General features: G+C 37.6%; 1 protein-coding gene across 4 annotated transcripts in view; it reads left to right on the forward strand.

Moving 5' to 3' along the window:
• WDR72 (WD repeat domain 72) overlaps nucleotides 1-20,572 on the forward strand; it is a 177,053-nt gene that overhangs the window by 52,381 nt on the left and 104,100 nt on the right. For all 4 annotated transcript variants that reach the window (XR_006274743.1, XM_038419478.2, XM_043493799.1 and 1 more), the window contains one exon: nucleotides 4,984-5,189. Coding sequence is in view for 3 of the 4 variants with exons in the window: in XM_038419478.2 (XP_038275406.1) it covers nucleotides 4,984-5,189 (206 nt within the window). In the remaining variant the exon portion in view is untranslated. The remainder of the gene's footprint in view (nucleotides 1-4,983; nucleotides 5,190-20,572) is intronic.

Genomic DNA, 20,572 nt, shown 5'->3' on the forward strand with positions numbered 1-20,572 from the left:
TGTGCTACCAGTTCACTTTGGGCTTGATTGTGCCACTGGCACAAAGACCAGTGCTGATAGTGCAGCCATGTTGAAAAGCATCTGATGACTCTGACAGAAGTGGCATGAGTGACTGACAGAGTCTGAGAGTTGCTGATAGAATGTATTGGTTTGCTGGCAGGTATGCTTCTAATTTACACACGCGCACACACACACACACAGATGTGCATTGATTTGGATAAGGACTGTTGCCTGTTATCCTATTCATACTCACTCCACACATTCATTCCATTACATCCCAACTCATTCATTTTACACTCACTCATTCCATTTCCCTTTTCATTCAACCCCTGCTTACTCATTTCACACATATTTCTAGACAAAGCAACTCATTCCATGCACCCATTTATTAAACACTATTGTGATGGGTTTTGTCACAGAGACCCCTTTGGGATTGTCACCTGATGTGCTGAAATGACCTCTGAGCCCCTGTTCCCTGATGGCTTGGGACTCCAGAACCCTGAGCCAGACACACTAGTCTGCTGCAACACAGACCCAGGTCTAAACCACGCCCCCAAAGCTGCAGGCTTTAACCAAAAACTGCTCAACAGGTCACCTCTCTCCAGCGCCCAGACACCCAGCTCCCAATGGAATCCAAACCCCAAATAAATCATGAGTTTACCCTGTATAAGCTTTATACAGAGTAAAACGGAATTGTCTACCCTCTATAACACTGATAGAGAGAGATGCACAGCTCTTTGCTCCCCCAGATATTAATCACTTACTTTGGCTTTACTAATAAACAAAAGTGATTTTATTAAGTATAAAAAGTAGGATTTAAATGGTTTTAAGTAATAACAGACAGAACAAAGTAAGTTACCAAGCAAAGTAAAACAAAACATGCAAGTCTAAGCCTAATACATTAAGAAACCGAATACAGGTAAATTTCACCCTCAGAGATGTTCCAATAAGCTTCTGTCACAAACTAGACTCCTTCTTTGTCTGGGCCCAATCCTTTCCCCTGGTACCGTTCTTATTAGTTCCAGCTCAGGTGGTAACTAATTGTTTCTCATGACTGCAGTTCCCTTTGTTCTGTTCCACCCCCTTTTATAGCTTTGGCAGAAGGTGGGAATCTTTTGTCTCTCTGGGTCCCCAAACCTCCTTCTAAATGGAAAAGCACCAGGTTTAAGATGGATTCCAGTACCAGGTGACGTGGTCACATGTCCTGTAAGACCTCATTACCCACTGGCTGGCACACAGGTATACAGGAAGGCTTACAAGTAAACAAAGCCTTTTACCACCAATTGTCCTAGTTAATGGGAGCCATCAAGATTCCAAGCCACCATTAATGGCCCACACTTTGCATAGTTACAATAGGACTTCAGAGTAATACTTCATATTTCTAGCTTCAGCTACAAGAATGATACAATCATACAAATAGGATGAACACACTTAGTAGATTATAAGCTTTGTAATGATACCTTACAAGAGACCTTTTGCATAAAGCATATTCCAGTTACATCATATTCACACTTATAAACATATTTCCATAAAACATATGGAGTGCAACATCAAAACTATATTCATTCTACATACACATCCCTCTACTCCATACACACACGTGCACGCACACACATCCCATCATGCTCAAGGGCAATTCAGCTGTCACATACACCAGGCCAGCCCCCAGGCAACAAGAGGGAAAGGACATATGACCATAGGCTCTAGCTTTCATAGGTAGAACCCAGGAGAAGGATGAGTTTTCCCAGCATTAAGTGGAAGCCTCACTTTCCTGCCTTTTAGCTCTTATCTCTCCTTTCTCTGGGCAAAAAACTCCCAGTGTCCCAATTCTTCAAGTAATTGGCTCCCACATGGGCCCTTCAAGTTTCCCACCATGCCCTTGGTTCTCTCTCAATAAGTGATAAGCTGCTACCCCTGTTTCCTCCTGTGGAGCTTTTTCTCCTCCCACCCCATCTTCAGGTGCAGGGACGCAGCCTCCACTCAACCAGCACAGTCTAGCTCTACTTCTGGACCTGCTGGCCCAGGGGAAACTTCACCCCATGAGAAGAGTTTTACCGTGATGAAGATCTTTCCATGGGGGTGAAACAATTCCTGGGCCGTCTGCCTGTGGGTCCAGAGCTGGGCTGCTCTGGGTAGGCGGAGGCTGAAGGCAGTAGGATAGGTCATTTCTGGTGCCCCCTTCTGAAGACTCCTGTGATAAGTGGGGAGCTGAGTCCTGGGGTAAGATGTGGGATGGGGGATGAGGGAGGCAGCAGCACATTGTGGGGTGGAGCTGGAGGAGGAAACAGCAGGCACCTCTAGGGGAGATAGAAGTAGGAGCAATAGATTGAGGGGCAAGGGCAGCGCATGAGGCTTACAGGGGTCAAGTTCATTCCAGAGGAGCTGATTTCAATGGGATTTCAATGGGACTAGGTATCCAACCTGTGAATGTGCTTTTGTAAATTCCATTTGGCATCTGTCTGCATCTTTGGGCATCTAAATCCCTTTGTAAATTTTATCCTTAATGTGACACACTTTTTAAAATGAATTATTGCGCCTGAGACTGATCTGTATTGGTAACAAAGAAAAGGAGTACTTGTGGTGAGCTGTAGCTCACGAAAGCTTATGCTCAAATAAATTTGTTAGTCTCTAAGGTGCCACAAGTCCTCCTTTTCTTTTTTGCGAATACAGACTAACACGGCTGCTACTCTGAAATCTGTATTGGTAGTAACCCCATTGAAAATCAATTGAGTCATACTGAGAGCAGAGCAGAATCTGGCCTTTGACTTCCCTTTGCCTGGAATTTAAAGAAAGGCTCCATTGGCCAATCTAAGACCTGGAGAAGATTTTATATTCAATGAAAGGGGAGGGTGGGTTTTCAAAGAAATAAAATTTCAGACAAAATGAGTTTGTTTTTTTTTAAAAACACCTTATGAGATCCCTCAATCCCTGTCCAATATTTTTTTACCAGCTGTTACTGGTAGGACGTCTGTGTTACATACATTTATTTGGTAGCAGTGAAAGAGAAAATTTGTGTTGGATAACTGCAGGCTACAAAAAATTCAGACCCAGAAACAAAAAACATTTCACATCAAATACCTTATGTCCTTCATCTCTGACATTTATCGGAAACTTGCAATTTCTATCGATATTTCTTGTGATTTCTGCTTACATGGGAAATATGTGGCATATACAAGAACCTTAGTTTAAACTACTTATGTAAATACTATATAATATAAATTGCATTTAGAACAAGTCAATTTTTATCCAAGATCAGTTTAAACATATACTTAGTACAGCTCACAAAAAAAGTACAGTCATAGAAATACAATAAGCCTCTTTAGGTCATGAATACTCATGTTATTTTTTGTTTATTTGTGGGTTTTTAAAATTTATTTTGCATACGAAAGCTGGTTGAATTATGTGTTGCAAATAATGAGCTAAATTTACAGATTCATAGCGCCTGCATTATGCTGCTCTGGCAATGCAAAGCAGCAGTAAATCAGGCTTACTTGTCCCAATATGCCAGGTCTATGATGCTTTAATGCCAAAGGAGTAGCACAATGCAGCCAGACAATGAATCTGAATATTTGGTGCCAATACAGCCATTTTTTCTGTGTTTGCAAATAGTTCATAATTTGATCAATGTCCAATTACTTTTGCATGCCTGGACTCATGGTCTGAGTATCAGGGTATGGCTATAAAGGGGATTTTTAGTCCTCTAGGTGTGTAATTCAAGTCGAAATCCAGCCCTTTTAGATAGTTGATGCATGTTTTGGGGTTTTTTTGGACCTAATTTAAAAATATATTAAAAGCCAAATATCACTTACCTAACACTTGTGAGCCATCTAATTGATTTGAAATCAGTAGAGGCATATGTGTGAATAAGGTTACCAATATCAATACCATTAGTGGTCCAAGATACCATGCAAAGCTTTTATTCTCTTGTATCATCTCTGCCTCCTGACAATGTTCCATCTATTTGTATAATCTAGGCAATTATCAATTGGAAGAATAAAATGGGAAAGGAGGTAATAATAAATTAAGTGGTCACCTTTAAGAAATAATCCTTTATAGGTGCCACACAGTGGTATCTGAGATGACTGCGGGTTTTCCTTATGCTTAAAGAAGATACCTATGGTAACTGTGGTTAAAGCAGACAAATGTTGAGTTTTAATGGTTAATACTCTAGCCAAAAGGGATTGTGGGTAGAAATAAAGTAAGAATAAAGAGGAAAATGGAAAATAAGATTAAGGAAAAACACAAGGAAGAAAAGGCAAGAGAAGAGACAAAGAATATGTATCACATGGGGAAACAGAATTCTTGTCAATCTCTGCTTCCAGATCTAACAATCCAGGCACTGAGCCAGATTCCCTTGAGCCATGCAGATAGTAATATTAAAGCCAAATCTCTGGATCCAGACTGTCATAATCCTGACTATAACACCGCTTTTTCAGCTAGTAATGTTTATAAGTTAAAAAGTTGAATATAAAGTTACTTGGGAATCTGGAAGAAGAGAAAAGTTTATAGATTCCTCTTGTTGTTTGTAACCTAGAACACTAGAGGATAGCACTAAAATATTCCATAAGTATTTATTATTGATTACAAGGTTCATAATAAATATAGTAAATACAGGTTTTGTTGTTAAAGAATAACACATGACACATTGATCTCACTGTGTAAAGTGAAAGGTAGAATGAAATGTTTTGAACACAGTAAGGCAAATAACATTTTTCTCTCCAGTTTTATACAGTGCATGCTTTGAAAAGGCCTTCAGAATGCTTTCATATATTGTACAATACCTCATAAGTTCCATACATTCTGTGTCTGACAAAGTTGCAGCAAAGATTTTTGAGAATAAATTTATATCTCGTTAAATTAGGGCAAAATAAGTTAGTGTATTCTATTAATAACTAATGTGATCGCTGAAAATCTGCTGTAATTTTTATATAAAATAACACTTCATTTTAAAAACTTCACAAGCTCTTCTATTCTGTTTCCTAGGGACTCTAGAACGGCATGAAACAGATGAAATGGCAAAAGCAATTCTTACTTCCTGTGAAGATTCAGAGTATTTAGTGACTGATTCTATACTTCCAGTCTCCCAAGCTACGCAAAAGCATAAAAATGCAGGATACAAATCCTCCAACACTTACGAACGTGGCACAGTGTCCCACAATCTTACCCACACAGAAAAATCTTCAGATAAGGTAAGAGTGAATGAGTAGAATATTAATTGGTAGAAACTGATAGTGGTCCAAATGATGGCACCATCTCTCTCTGTGGGAAAGAACCCAAGAATGGACCAGGAAACTCAAGATTTGTTGTGGAGTTTCCTTCATATTTTTCTAGTGAAGGGTATGGGGGGGGAGGAGGAGTGGCATTAGCCCCAACTCACAGAACAGAGAGGGGTGAGACCCACTTTCACCCGTGGAGAAAACCCACAGAGGGCAAGGGCACTTGCACAGAGGCCCAGTGCCTCCACATTACTTTCCCCTTCACATCATGATAGGATGACTCTCATTATAGTTCTGCTCCCATACATTCCTATTGTCATTTGTTCCAAAACACCCCTTCTCGGGTGTTTCAGGATGTTAAACAGAAATTTTATGCATACCTTTTTCCAGTACCATCTGCCCATCACAATGAATGTGTATTCCCTGCATTCTTCAAATATAGTATCCTAAATACAAGGCCTCTGTGTGTGGTGTGTGTTCATGGTCATGACTTTTAAAAAAAAAAATAATGGACTTTGGGAATTCCATTCTTGACCGTAGAACAGAGCAGGTCATAACTGCTACTCCTCACCAATGAATGTAGACTGAAAATGTGTTCCTCAATAGCGGGCAGGAAGAGGAACACACAATATATGGAAAATAGACAGGCAAATGGTCTCTGTACTTCTGCTGAACTTCCTGTCTTTACGACTTTCAGTGCCTGGAAACCTTTTATCCATAACTGGGAAGTTCTGTCTGAAAAAGGACAGCTGAATCAGGGCCTATCTCATTATTTTTTTGGACTTTTTATTTAATATACTTATAAATTTAAATGTACAGTTCAGTTTAGACTGGTGCCTGGCAAACTCATTGTATTTATCTTTGACCTTTGACTGACCTCAGTCTGATGTCTAAAGTTCCTTTTGGTGCCATTTTCTGAAAAGTCTTATTAGAGCATAATCCTGCTGAGCATCTTGCAGGGCAGATGGTGCACTAGTAGGCTATTGACACAGAATCTGATTCTCACTATTGTATTATCAGAAAGAATGGCTTTTTCCTACATTATTTTTAGAATAATTAAAACAGAAACAAGTAGTATTAGGAGTTAACCGTGAAGCTTGATTTTTTTTTTCTAATGCATTTTAACTTTAAAACTTAGTAAATTTAACTGAGTGGTCAGAAGAAAAACTACTGTCCCTTAGATAAACTGTGATTTTGAGCTGATTATGAAATGGGTATCTTAACTAGCACATTGTGGCTGATGGCAATATATGATCATTTGATAGCTTTGTTATTCAGAGCTGGTGGAGATGAAATAGTACAGTAGTTATATAAACATGTTTCTTAAGCAATCACTTATCAGTTCTGTAGTGTCCCATTTTTTCACACTTTATTTTTGATGGTCAGCAATAAATTGCATTTCTGTTGTCCACTTGTAAATCTATTATTGAAAAGGAAATTATTGATGGTTTCTCTAAGTCTGCCAAAAAAGCTTGATTTGTATTGTTTGTTCCTGATGTGTATTAAATGTAGATATTGTGGCTTGGATTTTTCCTCTGAGATTCACAAATGGAAGGGACTCCCCACCCATGAAAATCCCTCTCACAGAACAAACAGAAGGGTGTCTTGTCACTTCTTCAGCACTTCCACCCTTCCTCCAGACAGCACAGAGGATGGTCTGCATATATGGTTTAGGAAGTGCTGGAGACTGCCAAGTGCTGTGTATGGGGTGGGCAGACATGACTAAGGAGATCCCCTGGCAATGCAGCTCTAGAAAACCACTGAGAGCCACAGGGGGCCAGAGAGGGTGCAGATGCACAGAACCTCTTATTGCTGACCCTCATGGGGAAAGAAATTCAATAGATTTGGGGCAGGGCCAATGTCTTTTTCTGTGTTGGGGAAGACCATGCCCAAACAAGGGGGTGATGCAGCGGATCTCCGTGAGGACGCAGCAGAATGTTTCCTCACAGAGAGCCTCCTCTTTTGGGTTGTACTTTGGGAGATGATGATCTGGCCCCCATCTTTAAAATAATTAATTACTTGTTATAAAATATCCCTGTAATGGTATTTTTTTTAATGTAGGAGTCTTTAATTCTTCATAGTGTTCACACTTGTCACATCAATTCATAACAGTGTTTTAAAATAATCTTAGATTGCAGTCTACAAATAAATGTTACGGGTGAAATCCTGATCCCATTGAAGTCAGTGGGAGTTTTGACATTGACTTTAATGGAGCAAGGACCTCCCCCCACATTTCGGTTTGATTAACAACCTCACATCTCAGATTAACATGAAAACCTCAGAACACGAATATCTGAATGGCAATATGATTTTTAACAGGTCTGGGTGTGGTCATGATTTCTTAAATTGCCTGTTTGACAAACTATTCATGAGCGATCTAGTGGCAATGCCAAGTTTTTAATAATAGGTCAATTTTTACCAGCAAATAGTGAATAGGACATATTCTGTTTTCACCTTTTTCTAAAATATATTTAATTATCGGTATTACAGTTTACATTTTACTTCCATCTTTTAGCATAAAAATGTGTGAGATAGGCTCCAATTCAAAAGTTGGGTACGAAGAATCGTGAAAACTGGAAAAGCAGGACTCCAATCCTGTTTGCCTTATTCTTGCAAGTTAGTCCCAGTTTCACACAATGAGATTATTCACATCATTCACATGAGCAAGGCAAGCAGGATTTGGCCCTGGTTTTGTGTTTTAAAGACGATAGTATATTCTATTATTAATACTATATGATAAAAAATGTCTGCAAGTTAATGAATGCACATTTACCCCATGCTAGGAAGAAAGGAAAAAACTCCTCATATCACAGTGTGGCTTCAAAGGCTTTCTTGTATCAAAACATTTGTCATCATGTAAATCACAGATACAAAAGAAGAATGCTTTGATTTCATGGTGCTTTGGCCGTTTTAATTCTTTTATTGTACTGCACGTGCCAGTGGGAGTACCAATAACAGAAGGGTGTGACAAATGCAGTTAACACAAAATCCATATTAATGTTGTCAAATACCCTTGATGTATTTAAACAGATTTTAATTATTTTCAACGTCAAAAGGCCTGAAATATATAGCTTAATAGTTCTTCAAAGAAAGCTTTAGTTAATGTGTGAATGTAAAACCTCTAATAAAAATGCAACTTTTATATTGGCCCTAGTCATTGACATAGGGTATTCATCAAGTCAGCAATTTGTGTGGCAAAGTGCCATTTGAATAGTGTATTGTTAGAATACTTATGGTCCACTTGACAAGAGCTCTTGCTGTAAATAGTGCAATTTGACTCCAGCTGTTAAAGAGTGGCTTTGACAGCAGCCAAATAGAATGGAGATGCTTTACTGCACCGCAGAAAAATCAATAATGGGCTCTTGTTCATAGTAACCTGCTTTTTTCTTTTCTGCAGATTTATACAAGACTATCTAGAGTTTATTGGTGGAAGTTTAAATATTATTTTAAAAGCGGCTTTGTTTTAGTTTCAGATTAAAACTGGCAATAAAAGATACAAGTGTAGAGTTTTAGTATACAATAGGGTAGTGTTTCTAACACTGGTACATATTTAATCACTATTATAACTCTGTATTATTTGGTCTCTCCTGCTTATATAAATGGATATTAGGATGTTGATGCATAAGTTACTTAACTATTCTTTCAATAAAACGATCCTTCATTTCTACTTATATTTTGCTATCTACTACCCCCAGGATTCTTCTTGTCAATTCTCCTTTCGTACCTTTTAATATAGATTTCTTTGTTGTGGTGCCCATGGCAACACCACAGATGTTGACAATATGTAGTGCCATTGCAGATTTTCCTAAAGCAGACTCTTGCTGGTGCTGAACAGTTTTCTAGCAGTATTCAGTGACACAAGGTTGCTATGATACCTGACTGGTAGCAATAGGTATTGAATCTCTAGTCTTAATTACAGTAGACTCTCCACACGAGACCTCTTCATTTATTGTGTTTTTGAACGTTCATTATGCTTTTAAATCAGAGTTATTATTTAAAATGTACAACTGTGTGAAAAGCTTGAAAAAATTAATAATGTTTCATATGGTCATATAAATATTTCATTGTTTCATAAGAAACAGGATGTTCCTAAAAAATGTTCTCTTGGTGTTTCAGGAAACCATTACTGTTAGAACCTCAACTGTAGTTTAATTAATGTGATAATGCAACTGTCTTGACAATTTACTGGTCTTTTCACTTATTTAAGAAGCTATGACTAGAATGTCTCATAGACAAACATAATGAGGAAGACGGGTTAGCGTTGAAAAGTTTGAAAAATAAACCAAATTAATCCTTGGTGTAATTGTAGTAATTGGTTCATTGAGTTACACCAGGAATGAACTGACCCATTTTAGGTAATTTAAGCTTAACTTGTGCATTTTTATGGATATAATAGTGACACAAAGATGCAGAGAGAAAAGCACGCACACACATATATATACATTTTGAACATGTTTAGTGCTTTATATGTTTCACTGAACAAAGATTTCTGAAAAAATGTTGATCTTCCATTGCTGACAAGGCATACAACGTTGAATAAGCATTACAAAGAGTCCAGTGAAAATACCTAAATGTCCTTTACGAACATAATTTTACTTAGTGACCATTAGAGTTTATTCTGGATCTATACTATTATTGTAATAATCACAACTAGAGGTGTTAAGTAACAACCATTGTACCTTTTAGGAAAGAAGCCTTTAGATGCTATAAATTGCCATAATGAATATTGTTTGTTCCTGAGGAGACTTTTCATTAATACATTTCTGTATTAATTTGTGTATGCTGCCTTAAATATCTACAACACTACAATTTATGTTCCTAGATAGAAATCTCCTGCAATGGAGTGATATTTTCACTAGGGGAACCAAAGTTTGCTTTTCTTATATTTGTGCAAAATTAAAAAGGGACAGATATTCCCAGACTATAGAATTAATGTGTAATCACAGCAACAAAATTGTTATCACCTGCAGTTGCTTTTATTGTGACTACACTTATACTATAACTTCACACAAAAAAACAGTTCAGAATATAGAAGAATATTAGATAATTGTTTGTTACAATACATAAACAGTTTTGTGATAACATTCTGAACTGATAGCTAGAAATAACATTGTTAGTTAAAGGTTACTGATGAGTACCAGTTAAACTTACTATTTTTCATTAGGATAGTAAACACCATGGTACATTTCAAATAGCAAGAAACAGGAATGGCAAGAAAAAACATGTTGAGCTAGCTGGAAACTCCTGTTATTTAATTTCTACCTCTTATGTTTGGAGAATGGCAGTGTGATGGGGTGTACCTGATCTTTGCGGCTCCCCACAGGAGGCCTTGCAGTCCTACTACACCAGGGGTAGGCAAACTTTTTGGCCTGAGGGCCACATTGGGGAATAGAAATTGTATGGCGGGCCATGAATGCTCACAAAATTGGGATTGGGGTGAAGGAGGGGGTGAGGGCTCTGGTTGGGGTGCGGGCTCTTGGGTGGGGATGAGGATCAGGAGTTTGGGGATATAGGAGGGTGGTCTGTGCTGGGACTGAGGGGCCTGGAGGGGGTGAGGGCTCTGGTTGGGGGTGCAGGCTCTGGTGTGGGGATGAGGATGTGGAGTTTGGGGTGTAGGAGGGTGCTCTGGGCTGGGATAGAAGCGTTTGGAGGGGGATCAGGGCTAGGGTAGGGGTGCGGGAAGGATGCAGGTTCCAGCTGGGGGTGCGGGCTCCAGGATGGGGCTGGGAATGAGAGGTTTGGGATGCAGGAGGGTGCTCCGTGCTGGGATCGAGGGGTTTGGAGGGCGGGAGGCTCAGGGGTGCAGGCTCCAAGTTGCACTTACCTCAAGCAGCTCCTGGAAGCAGTGGGATAAGTGGGACAGAGGTTTTGTGGGATAAATTAAACCTTCAGATACCTCTGTGCAGCAGAGAACATTGTTCTCCTAAATATCTTAATCATAAACTGACCAGTCTCCTACTACATCCATATCAAACTAACAGTGTTGTGGTTCACCAAATTTTTCCCTCTTTGGTAGGTCACTTTAGCAGTAGCTTTGTCCAATTGATTCATCAAGGTACACAGGAGACATTCCATCTCATTCCTGCCATACCTACCTAAGTGATTTGTAAGGTGTTTGTTTGAAAAGACAGCTGTATTTAATTTGACTGTCATCCACCTCTGGGCCCTGTACATTTGTAGAAATATATTGTAATTGGAAAATTGACCTCAATAGTGAAGGTAGGTTGCCATACTGAGAGAAATAAATAGCATATTAAATATTAAGCACATTAAATTAAATATCAACCAATACATTTTCAATCCCAACATATGATTGAAAACATCCCAAACGCTTCCATACTTTCTAGTCACATGAGGTCCAAAGCTTTGCAGTGATAGGGAAGCCAGTGTCCTATTTCCAAATAAATGGACCCTCAGTCTATCTGGGTACAACTCTAAACTCTGGCACAGTCTCCTCCAAGTACAAGTTCCTTTGTTCTTTAAGTCCAGGGGACTCTGTCCCCAGTTATAAGGAGATAAGCTTGATCAGTTTGTCTGAATAAGACAGAAGCTCTTGTCTATTTTCATGTGTATATATATTTCTTTTTGATACACCATGGAGAAAGGAAAATTCAACCTTGTTCCATGCTGATGAAATACTAGAACATTTATGTTTAAAAGTCCGAAGGGCGATGGATACACTAATTAGTTACTAATTTTCCATTTGGAAGTGATCAAAAATTATGACCATGAAAGCCATATGGAATAATAATGGACCTTAACAATATTTTGATTGCTGGAAATTGCTTCCCCTTTACCACGAACACCCCTTATCTCTAGCTGTGGCCCAGTTCTCTAGCAAAACTCAGTGGGGCTCTGACTTTACCCCAGAACATTGTGAACCTAGCCTAATGCACCCTCAGTGCTCCATCAAAAGCCGTGGATGTAAAACGCAGAAGTGAATCTCAGTTATTCTAAAATGTATGCCGGGGCTGGAAGAGAGCAGCTAGCAAAACCAAGAAAAACACCCCCCACCCACGCACTTGAAAGTGTGGTGTAACTAAATATGCCAACTACTTCTGTATCATACACCTACTCCTTGGTAACAAAGTTACATCAAAGTAGACATTCTCTTATCAACATGTAATTTTACCAGCTAATATATCAACAATGAATTTGGCCTTCATTCTCTATAGGGAGAGAGTGTCTGTAGCAGTGGGAGCTGTGAGTGATGACACACTTACTGGTTAGTACTAGTGGATAAGCTGGAATTCCCCAGTTTTCTTGGGCATGACCCCAAGTTGGGAGAAGCACAAACTTGACTTGGGTAACATGTCAAAGGGGGCATTTCCCCATGCTGGTCTACTTCTGTCTGCAAATCAGTTATGTTTTAAAATATTGTTTTTATTAAATTTCATACCAGCTCAGTGCTTCCATTGTACTAAAATATATGAAGAACTTCAAAAGTCAAGTATAACATAAAGCTATATGATTACAAAATCTCATCATCCAGTAAAGACTTATGCCCCTGCTCAATTTTACATACTCTGAGTAGTCCCATTGACATCATTTGGACTATTGTGTAAAGTTAAACAGCTGTATAAGTCTTTGCCGGATTGGGGCCTACATAGTAGGTTTCACCTGCAACCAAGGTATCTCAGAACATCATATTCTAGAATAGAAAATGAAAAAATTGTGGAGTCCAGTTAACTTTATATATTTATTTACTTAATTCTCAATGCTGATGGTTAATATTAAAACATAAGTGTCAGTCCTGCAAGCATTTAAGCAGGTGTTTAATTTTCTTTTTGGGAGTAATCCCATTGGTCATAATAGGGCAAATCCCTTGAGCAGAGTTATGCGTGTGTGTAAGTACTTGCAGGATCAAGACCATAGTTAGCTACCTATGCACTGAGAGGCCAATGCTATCAAACAAATTACAATACACATAGCTTGTGGCTTAAGAGCACTGAATCCCTTAGGAGATATATTTCCAAAATCAGGTGTGAGCACAGTGGCATTCAATGTTTGTACAAATCTGATATAACATATTTCACAGGTTATGTTAACTTACGTCATAATGTTGTCAGTGAAAGCCATACTAAAATTGCAAGGTGATTGGTAACCACAAGGAAATGTTTTTTTAATCTGTGAATAAATTCAGTAAGCTCCATTTAAAAATGTAACATTTTTCTTCTCTGTGGTTGTAGTACTGTGGATTTTATGCTAAATATGGGAAAGTATCACATTTAATATAGATAGCTGGGGCAGTGAATGTTTGAATTTTTTACAGTACCCACTGTGCAAAAGAAAATAATTCCTATTATTTTTGATTTTGCGGAAACAGTGCTAGACTGAAGCAAGAAAATATAACAACTTCTTTTAATTAAAATGTGTTAGGGTTATTCTTCATGCTGTATATGTAAGTAGTTGTAACGAGTGAGGTCCTCCACTATTGTTAATTGTTATTGTTACATATTGATGGGGAGGTAAATGTAGGAGGGCATAAAGTGTGCTTTCTGTTAATATGTGCTGGGCTTCTCAAAAACCATTATAGGCTATAGCCATTGTGGGGTTGTTTTACCAGGCTAAGTCCTCAAAGAGCAGTGATAAGAACATGGGGCTCCCCTTTTTCCTCCATGAGTGGGTTGTAGGTATTAGTTTGAAGCTATGCTGGTGAATATCAGTGTGCATTCTGCTGGGTCTGATAAAGAAAACTCCTTAAGTGTCATAAGTTTACTTCTCTGCTGTATGTATATATAGGACTTCTTTGTTTTTTGTTCATTTGAGCATCACATCCCTTCTCCTCTGCAACCCTTTTGTGAGCAAAGTAAGGCTCTTAACTGTGTTTGTGCAGAATCCCTTTCCTTTTAGGGAAAATAATGTTTTATAAAATAAGTTTTTGTGTCAAATCAGATTGCTTTTAAAGACAGTTGCTGAGTTGGCATTAAAGAACTAGACTAGATTACTTAGAACTGTGTCCAACAGAGCACAGCTACAGCCTTCTGCACTGCATAAGCAATGAAAGGCTGCAGTGACTCACTCAACAAGTTGACCTGTCCATGGAAGGGAGCTAACCTGCTGTAGAAGCAAGCTTAAAAAACAACAACCAAACCCTACAACTTCATAGTAGGCAGTTGTGAAGCTTCGTGTGGGGATGAGAGACCATGTACATTAAATCAAATGTAATTCATTTTAGTTCAGTTTTTTAAAATATATCCAATGCTCTGGATGCTTGTGTACTTATAAAAACACAACTTTCTCTATAGCCTGAACCATTGATATTTTTATTTCAACTACTACAGTTAAGTAATTTCTTCCAATAGTTGTTTCAGTTCATCCACATTATGACTTATATCCAGTTAATATATACTCAGAACATATACTGTAAAATAGTAGTATGCTAGAATATTAGAACATTTGTAATTATAAAGGTTCATCCATATTGTTCAGTATATCATTTTAAATATTGCTTTACAATATAGCCATAATGTGAAAGTATTTTGAGACTATTACATTACATGATGCTAAACCTGATCATATTCATTGCTCTATGTTTCTGAATTTTTATTAAAAATAGTATGTAAAAATAATATGCAAAATTCAACTAAGTATTTAGGGGAGCTCCACTGATGTGGTGTAGCTCAAAACATAAAATCCATTAATCCTATATTCAGCGGGTAAGACATTATTATACTCTTTGTAATTCTTATCTATGATTTAATATAAAAAATAAAAAGGGGATAACTAATGTTGAAATGGCATTTATTCCTAAATTTCTGAAACATTTTCTAGGGAATTTGACATGTGATTGTCATTAAAGTTAATATGGGTAAACCCTGGTGCAGTGCTTGCAGGTCTTATTGCCTTTCATGAAATTATAAAATCACAGAAATCTAAAATGAAGATTGAAGCTGTTCCTAATCACCCTTGTTGTGCCTGACTGTTGTAGAATGTTCCTGCCTTAAATGGCCTGTTGGACCATACACTATGATCTGCCATACCTATTCTGAGTGCTGAGGTGTAAGGCTGGAGTTGCATCCTTTCCTTGCTTTTTTTTTTTTTTAAACAATTGAATCATACCTCGTGAAATTCTGAAGTCACTTTGCAATAAGTAGCCATGTAAATTATATAAAGCTTTTTGTTACATGAATAAAATTGCACCAAAATAATACAATTTACCCACAGACAAAAGAGAGGTGTTACATTTATTGGATAGGTACGGGGAGTGCACTTTGAAGTACGAGGTTTTCGTGGAGCTCGCTGACAATATTTTATGCTCATAAACCAGTTTGAAGCCTGAAACACAATTTCATTTATCTTTATATTCTAAGCTTTATAGAGTCTGGGAAAGTATCCATCTGTTCAGCTGAGATTGCTGCAAATAGTGAGTGGTCAGAGAGACTTAGTTGAGAAAGGTCAAAGGAGCCTCTTGACCCTGTGATACTTGCCAAAGCAATTGGAGCGTGGGGACTGATATACAGTTAGATACAGCTTGCTAAAACGGTCTCCACTTTAATTGGTAATGATAGCAGGAATACACAGTAAAGTCATTGCTGAAAGAAAACAAAAAGTATCCAATATAGTAATTTATTACCAGTCACTGGGTTTCACGCACTAGGTTGTTTTACCCCTGCAGTGGTCAGAGAAAGCAAAAAGGTACTCTAACACTTAACTGAAAATGGATGCCCTGCTGCTACCAGAGATGCATGGTGGTCAAATGATTGCCTGTGTCATTAGCTTGGTAATGTTTTCTCTACTGTAAACTCAGCTCCCCATGTTCTTCTTGTGCATCAGCTGCAGATTGAAGGCTTTCTCGTTTGTCTTCTATTTGTGCTGCCAATCATCAAGCTGCTGTCCACCAGGCGCATTTGAAGGAGGCAATTTTTTTCACTATCGACAACCATCTACAGCAACCCAGGGCTCAGAGGATTTAGAAATGAATGGCCAATGCTTTAATTTACACTATGCCAGCCATTTCGTGCATTGTTTGTATATTTGGTCAGATAATTCCATGGGAGAAGCACATATTTCATATTTTGCAAAATAATTTGTGTAAGATGTAGCATCTTTAATCACGACACAAAATACAGGATTGCACATGTTCTCTTTCTGTAATATTAATTTTTGTTATAAATGCTGAAACTGTAAGTGCTAAATAAGCAAAGCCCTTTGTATAGCTTTTCCATGTATTCAATCAATATAAAATCTGTTTTAAAAAATAGGTATTGCTTCCTGCCAGAGAGGACAAAGCATCATGGAGAAATAGAAATGATCTCTCTTTGGAACTATAATTTCATACTGAAAGCAGTTGAATACTGTAGCGTTCAGTAGATAGGCTTCAGTTGCAGCCACCATCTTGCAATGGGAAGAAGCAAGAGGGAGGCTAGAAGTAAATGGCACTTTTTTTTGTGCAGTCACACCTGACATTGTGCAGTGTTTATTTTTACAAGCTTACAGTTGGGCAGGACTTGGTTTTTCAGAGGTGATGAATGCTCTGAACTCCCACTGCAGTGAATGGCAGGATCTGGCCCTATGTAATTCCTAGAACCTCAGTAAGTATTGGCTTGCAGATTTCCCCCATCCCCTACATTTCTGGCAATTGGGGTTCTTAATTTTTAGCTGAAAAATAAAATCTTGTCTTTATCATAAATGGTATTGATTACCACAGAAATACTGAACAGTGAATGGTTTCAGAGTAGCAGCCATGTTAGTCTTTATCCGCAAAAAAGGAAAGGAGTACTTGTGGCACCTTAGAGACTAACAAATTTATTTGAGCATAAGCTTTCGTGAGCTACAGCTCACTTCATCGGATGCATAGCTCACAAAAGCTTATGCTCAAATAAATTTGTTAGTCTCTAAGGTGCCACAAGTAATCCTTTTCTTTATGAACAGTGAATGATTCACAGAAATACTGAACAGTGAATATTCAGACATAAATGCTTTTTAAAATTTCTGTCATCTTTGTGATACAACTGAAAGTCAAATTACAGAGCTGATATGACAGATGACAAAAGCAAATGTTTATTAATTAGATTGAAATATGCATAATCTTGAATTTTAAAAAAGGCTTGTGAGAGACTACTGTGGTATTTCAGAAATGATCACTTAGAGAAGGTGTGGTTGAGATACAAGATAGAGATTTTGAACTCTGTATTAGCTAGAGGTATTGTTTAATAATACTTGGGTAAAATGCAGAATAAATACATTATGTATATTTTAGTGATATAGTCAATCTGTTTTCAGTCAACATATGTATAAAAAGACATGTTAGGTTCAGGATGTTTAACTCGTAGTTGATAAATTTAATAGATCTTTCTATTCAGCCCGTCTGTTTAATAATGCACTAATTATCATTTTGGTTATGTCATAAACACAAAAGTATTTCTCTATTGAGTAAAGTACATTAGCATGCACTTAACTTTAAGCACATGCTTAAATGTTTTGCTTAATTGGGGCCTCCATTTGTTAGATTATATCTAAGTGATATCTTAATAGTACTCAAATTACAAATGAAAAACTGTAAAGATGTAAAAAAAAATAGAAACACTCAAAAGACAGAAGGCTTTATAAAAACACTCCACCATGAAAGAACCCAATCTATATGTCATTACTGCAAAGATTTTCATATTCCCCTTGGATGCACAGTTCCTGGTCATTCAAGGCGCTGATCTTCCTCAACTCTGACTGATTTAACTCAGCCATTCACAGGACTGGGCCGTACATCTGTTTTGAAATAGAGATTTAATGCAATTCTGCACTTGACACTTACCAAAATTGTGTCTCACATATTTCCTCCAGCTTTTTTCCTTCTGAAGAATTTGAGGGGTTTGATTCTTCTCTCACTTAAACCAGTTATACACCATTGGCCAAATTTTGCTCTTCCATCAGAGTAAATTCAGAAGAACTTAATTGACATTAATGGGCCATAGACTTACACTTGCATAATTTATGGAGGAATTTGGTTCATTGGCTTCAAGTGAGTTCAGGATTTACACTGATGACAGGAGAATCGGGCCCAAGTTGCTGACAACTTTGAGGCCACCTTCTTCATTGCTTTGTACTTTGTGTAGTCATTCATATATCTGCAAAGTAAGTGTACAATCGATATAAAAGCCTGAAGCCCTGTGAGTGGAACATTCACATTTGATACTTTTGCACTTTTGCACAGGTATAAATAACTACAAAAGTTTCAAGGCTATGAAGAATCAAGCCCTTTACTTACTGGGTTATAGGGGAGGTGATCCATTGGTATATTTTGGATCAGGCTTGCTTGCAAATCCATCATGTGATTCTACCACTTTACTTCCCTTATGTAAAGTGAATATCAAGGCAGTTCTTGTCAAATATCTTTTTCAGCACTAAACTCACAACAGAAGGTATCTGCTAAAGCTAAAGAAAGTCCATGCATGGAGAAAATGGGTATGTGAGGAGTTGAAACAATAAGGGAATCCCTATGAGCTAATGGAAGTGTATATTTTAAGTGGACCACAGTTCCTAGAATAAGTAGACTCCCAGTGGAAAAGATCTTTGACGAGAAAGTAGATAGGTAAAATAGAATTTGAATTGCTCTTTCCATGAATTTTTGATGTGGTGTATCTGTCTTAAACCAGTTATAGTTAATAGCATATATTGATGTCACTGGGGGACAGGAGGGAGGAAAAATTCTCCCTTTTGTGCCAAGGCTGTGTACTCAGGCTTTGTGCAGGGATGAGGGAAGGAGGTCAGAAACTACCCCCAGGCTGTAAAGCAAAAACGGATAATGTGTCCATATCTCTTGCCTCCCATCTCTATGAACAGAAGGATCTGCATAGTTTGAATACACTGGACTCTATTTTGTCCTGACCCAAACATCCTCCGTTTGGTGGCAAACAGTGAGCTTTGCTACAGAATAACCTGCTTCATTCATGGATATTAGCTCCCTATTTCATGGGCTTCCTGAATTCTACTATCTCTGTATTCAGTATACCTGTGGCAGATTAGTTGTGTGTAGGATCCTCCACTCCCACAGAATAAAAGTCAGATCTTTCCCATAATGCTGCTAATACAAATATAGCAACGTGGATTCTCAGATATGTTTACACTTTGAATTAAGACTATCCAAAATACACAGGTGCAGAACACATGGCTGTGGAAAGTCTACTGGAAGATGGTACCCCTACAAAGTGTCTGCAGTCTCCCCATGACATTGTAACTCCTGCAATTTGTGAAGAGGATGATGATAGTTAGCAGGGTGAGCGTGGGTGGGCACCAGCCATTGCGAATTTAGCTCACCATAGTTTATTGAGTTTCACATATCACTTTTGCTTATTTTTTAGGAAGGGTTAGACAAATGGATATGGACATTAGTGGACAACCCACAAACTTAAAGACCAAGATAAGGTTATAAATATTTATTAGTTACCTTAAAAAAAGAAAGAAGGAAAAACAAACTCTAAGAGAACATTGCTGTCTTTTCATATCCAACAAACATTATTCTGGAAATTCAGTTATTATGCAGATTTTGTAAGTTCCACATCAGGACTGTGTGGTGATGGGTCTTTTGTATGTTTATTAATTTCTTTTAATTCTGACTATTTAGTTATTAAAGCAATTCACTTTTTAAGCACGAGCACTGTTCAGTCGTGAGAGAAACACTAATAGTTTTTCCTGAGAAAATTTTGTAATCTTATCTCAGTTTATGTCTTGAAAGAAAGTTACCTACCTTCTCAGAATCTGGAGACTGGTGATGATAATACTTACCCATCATTATAAAGCTTTGAGTTTCACATAGAATGTAGGGTTTGTGTATGCATAGTTACAGAAAATGTAAAATATAAACTGAGAGATAAGCCTAAGTATACAGTACTTCATTTATAACTGTAGGAGTTTGTCAAGAAAAAGATAAGCCCCCCAAAAAGACCAATGCTGTTACTGCTAAATTTTAGACAGTATATTTAACTCTTAAAATAATGGTTTAAATTCTCAGAAAATTCATTCCATACTCAGAGTGTGTACTATAATTTTGGGGAGGATATGTCACATTTTTATGTATAAAAAAGACATTGAATTTTAAGTGAAAAATTCAACTCAACCTTAACTATGGAGCTGCAACTGGGGCCTCTGTTACATGTTTGAAATTGCATTAATCGAAAAAAGTAGTTATAAGAGGAATATATAAGTCTGCTAAACATGTTTTATTTTATTTTGAACACGATATACACATCCTTATAAAGACATTTTAAACACTTATTCATTATTTTTTGGTTTTTGGACTAGCCAATATGTAAATTGCAATAGTGTTCTATTGTGCTGCTGGTTTCTTTTCAAAATAGTACATCGATACTCCAAACAAAATAAAAAGGTACTCTGCTGCTTTTGAGTTTTTAACAAATGCA

The sequence above is a fragment of the Dermochelys coriacea genome, chromosome 10 (assembly GCF_009764565.3).
Source record: "Dermochelys coriacea isolate rDerCor1 chromosome 10, rDerCor1.pri.v4, whole genome shotgun sequence".
NCBI classification, from domain to species: domain Eukaryota; kingdom Metazoa; phylum Chordata; order Testudines; family Dermochelyidae; genus Dermochelys; species Dermochelys coriacea.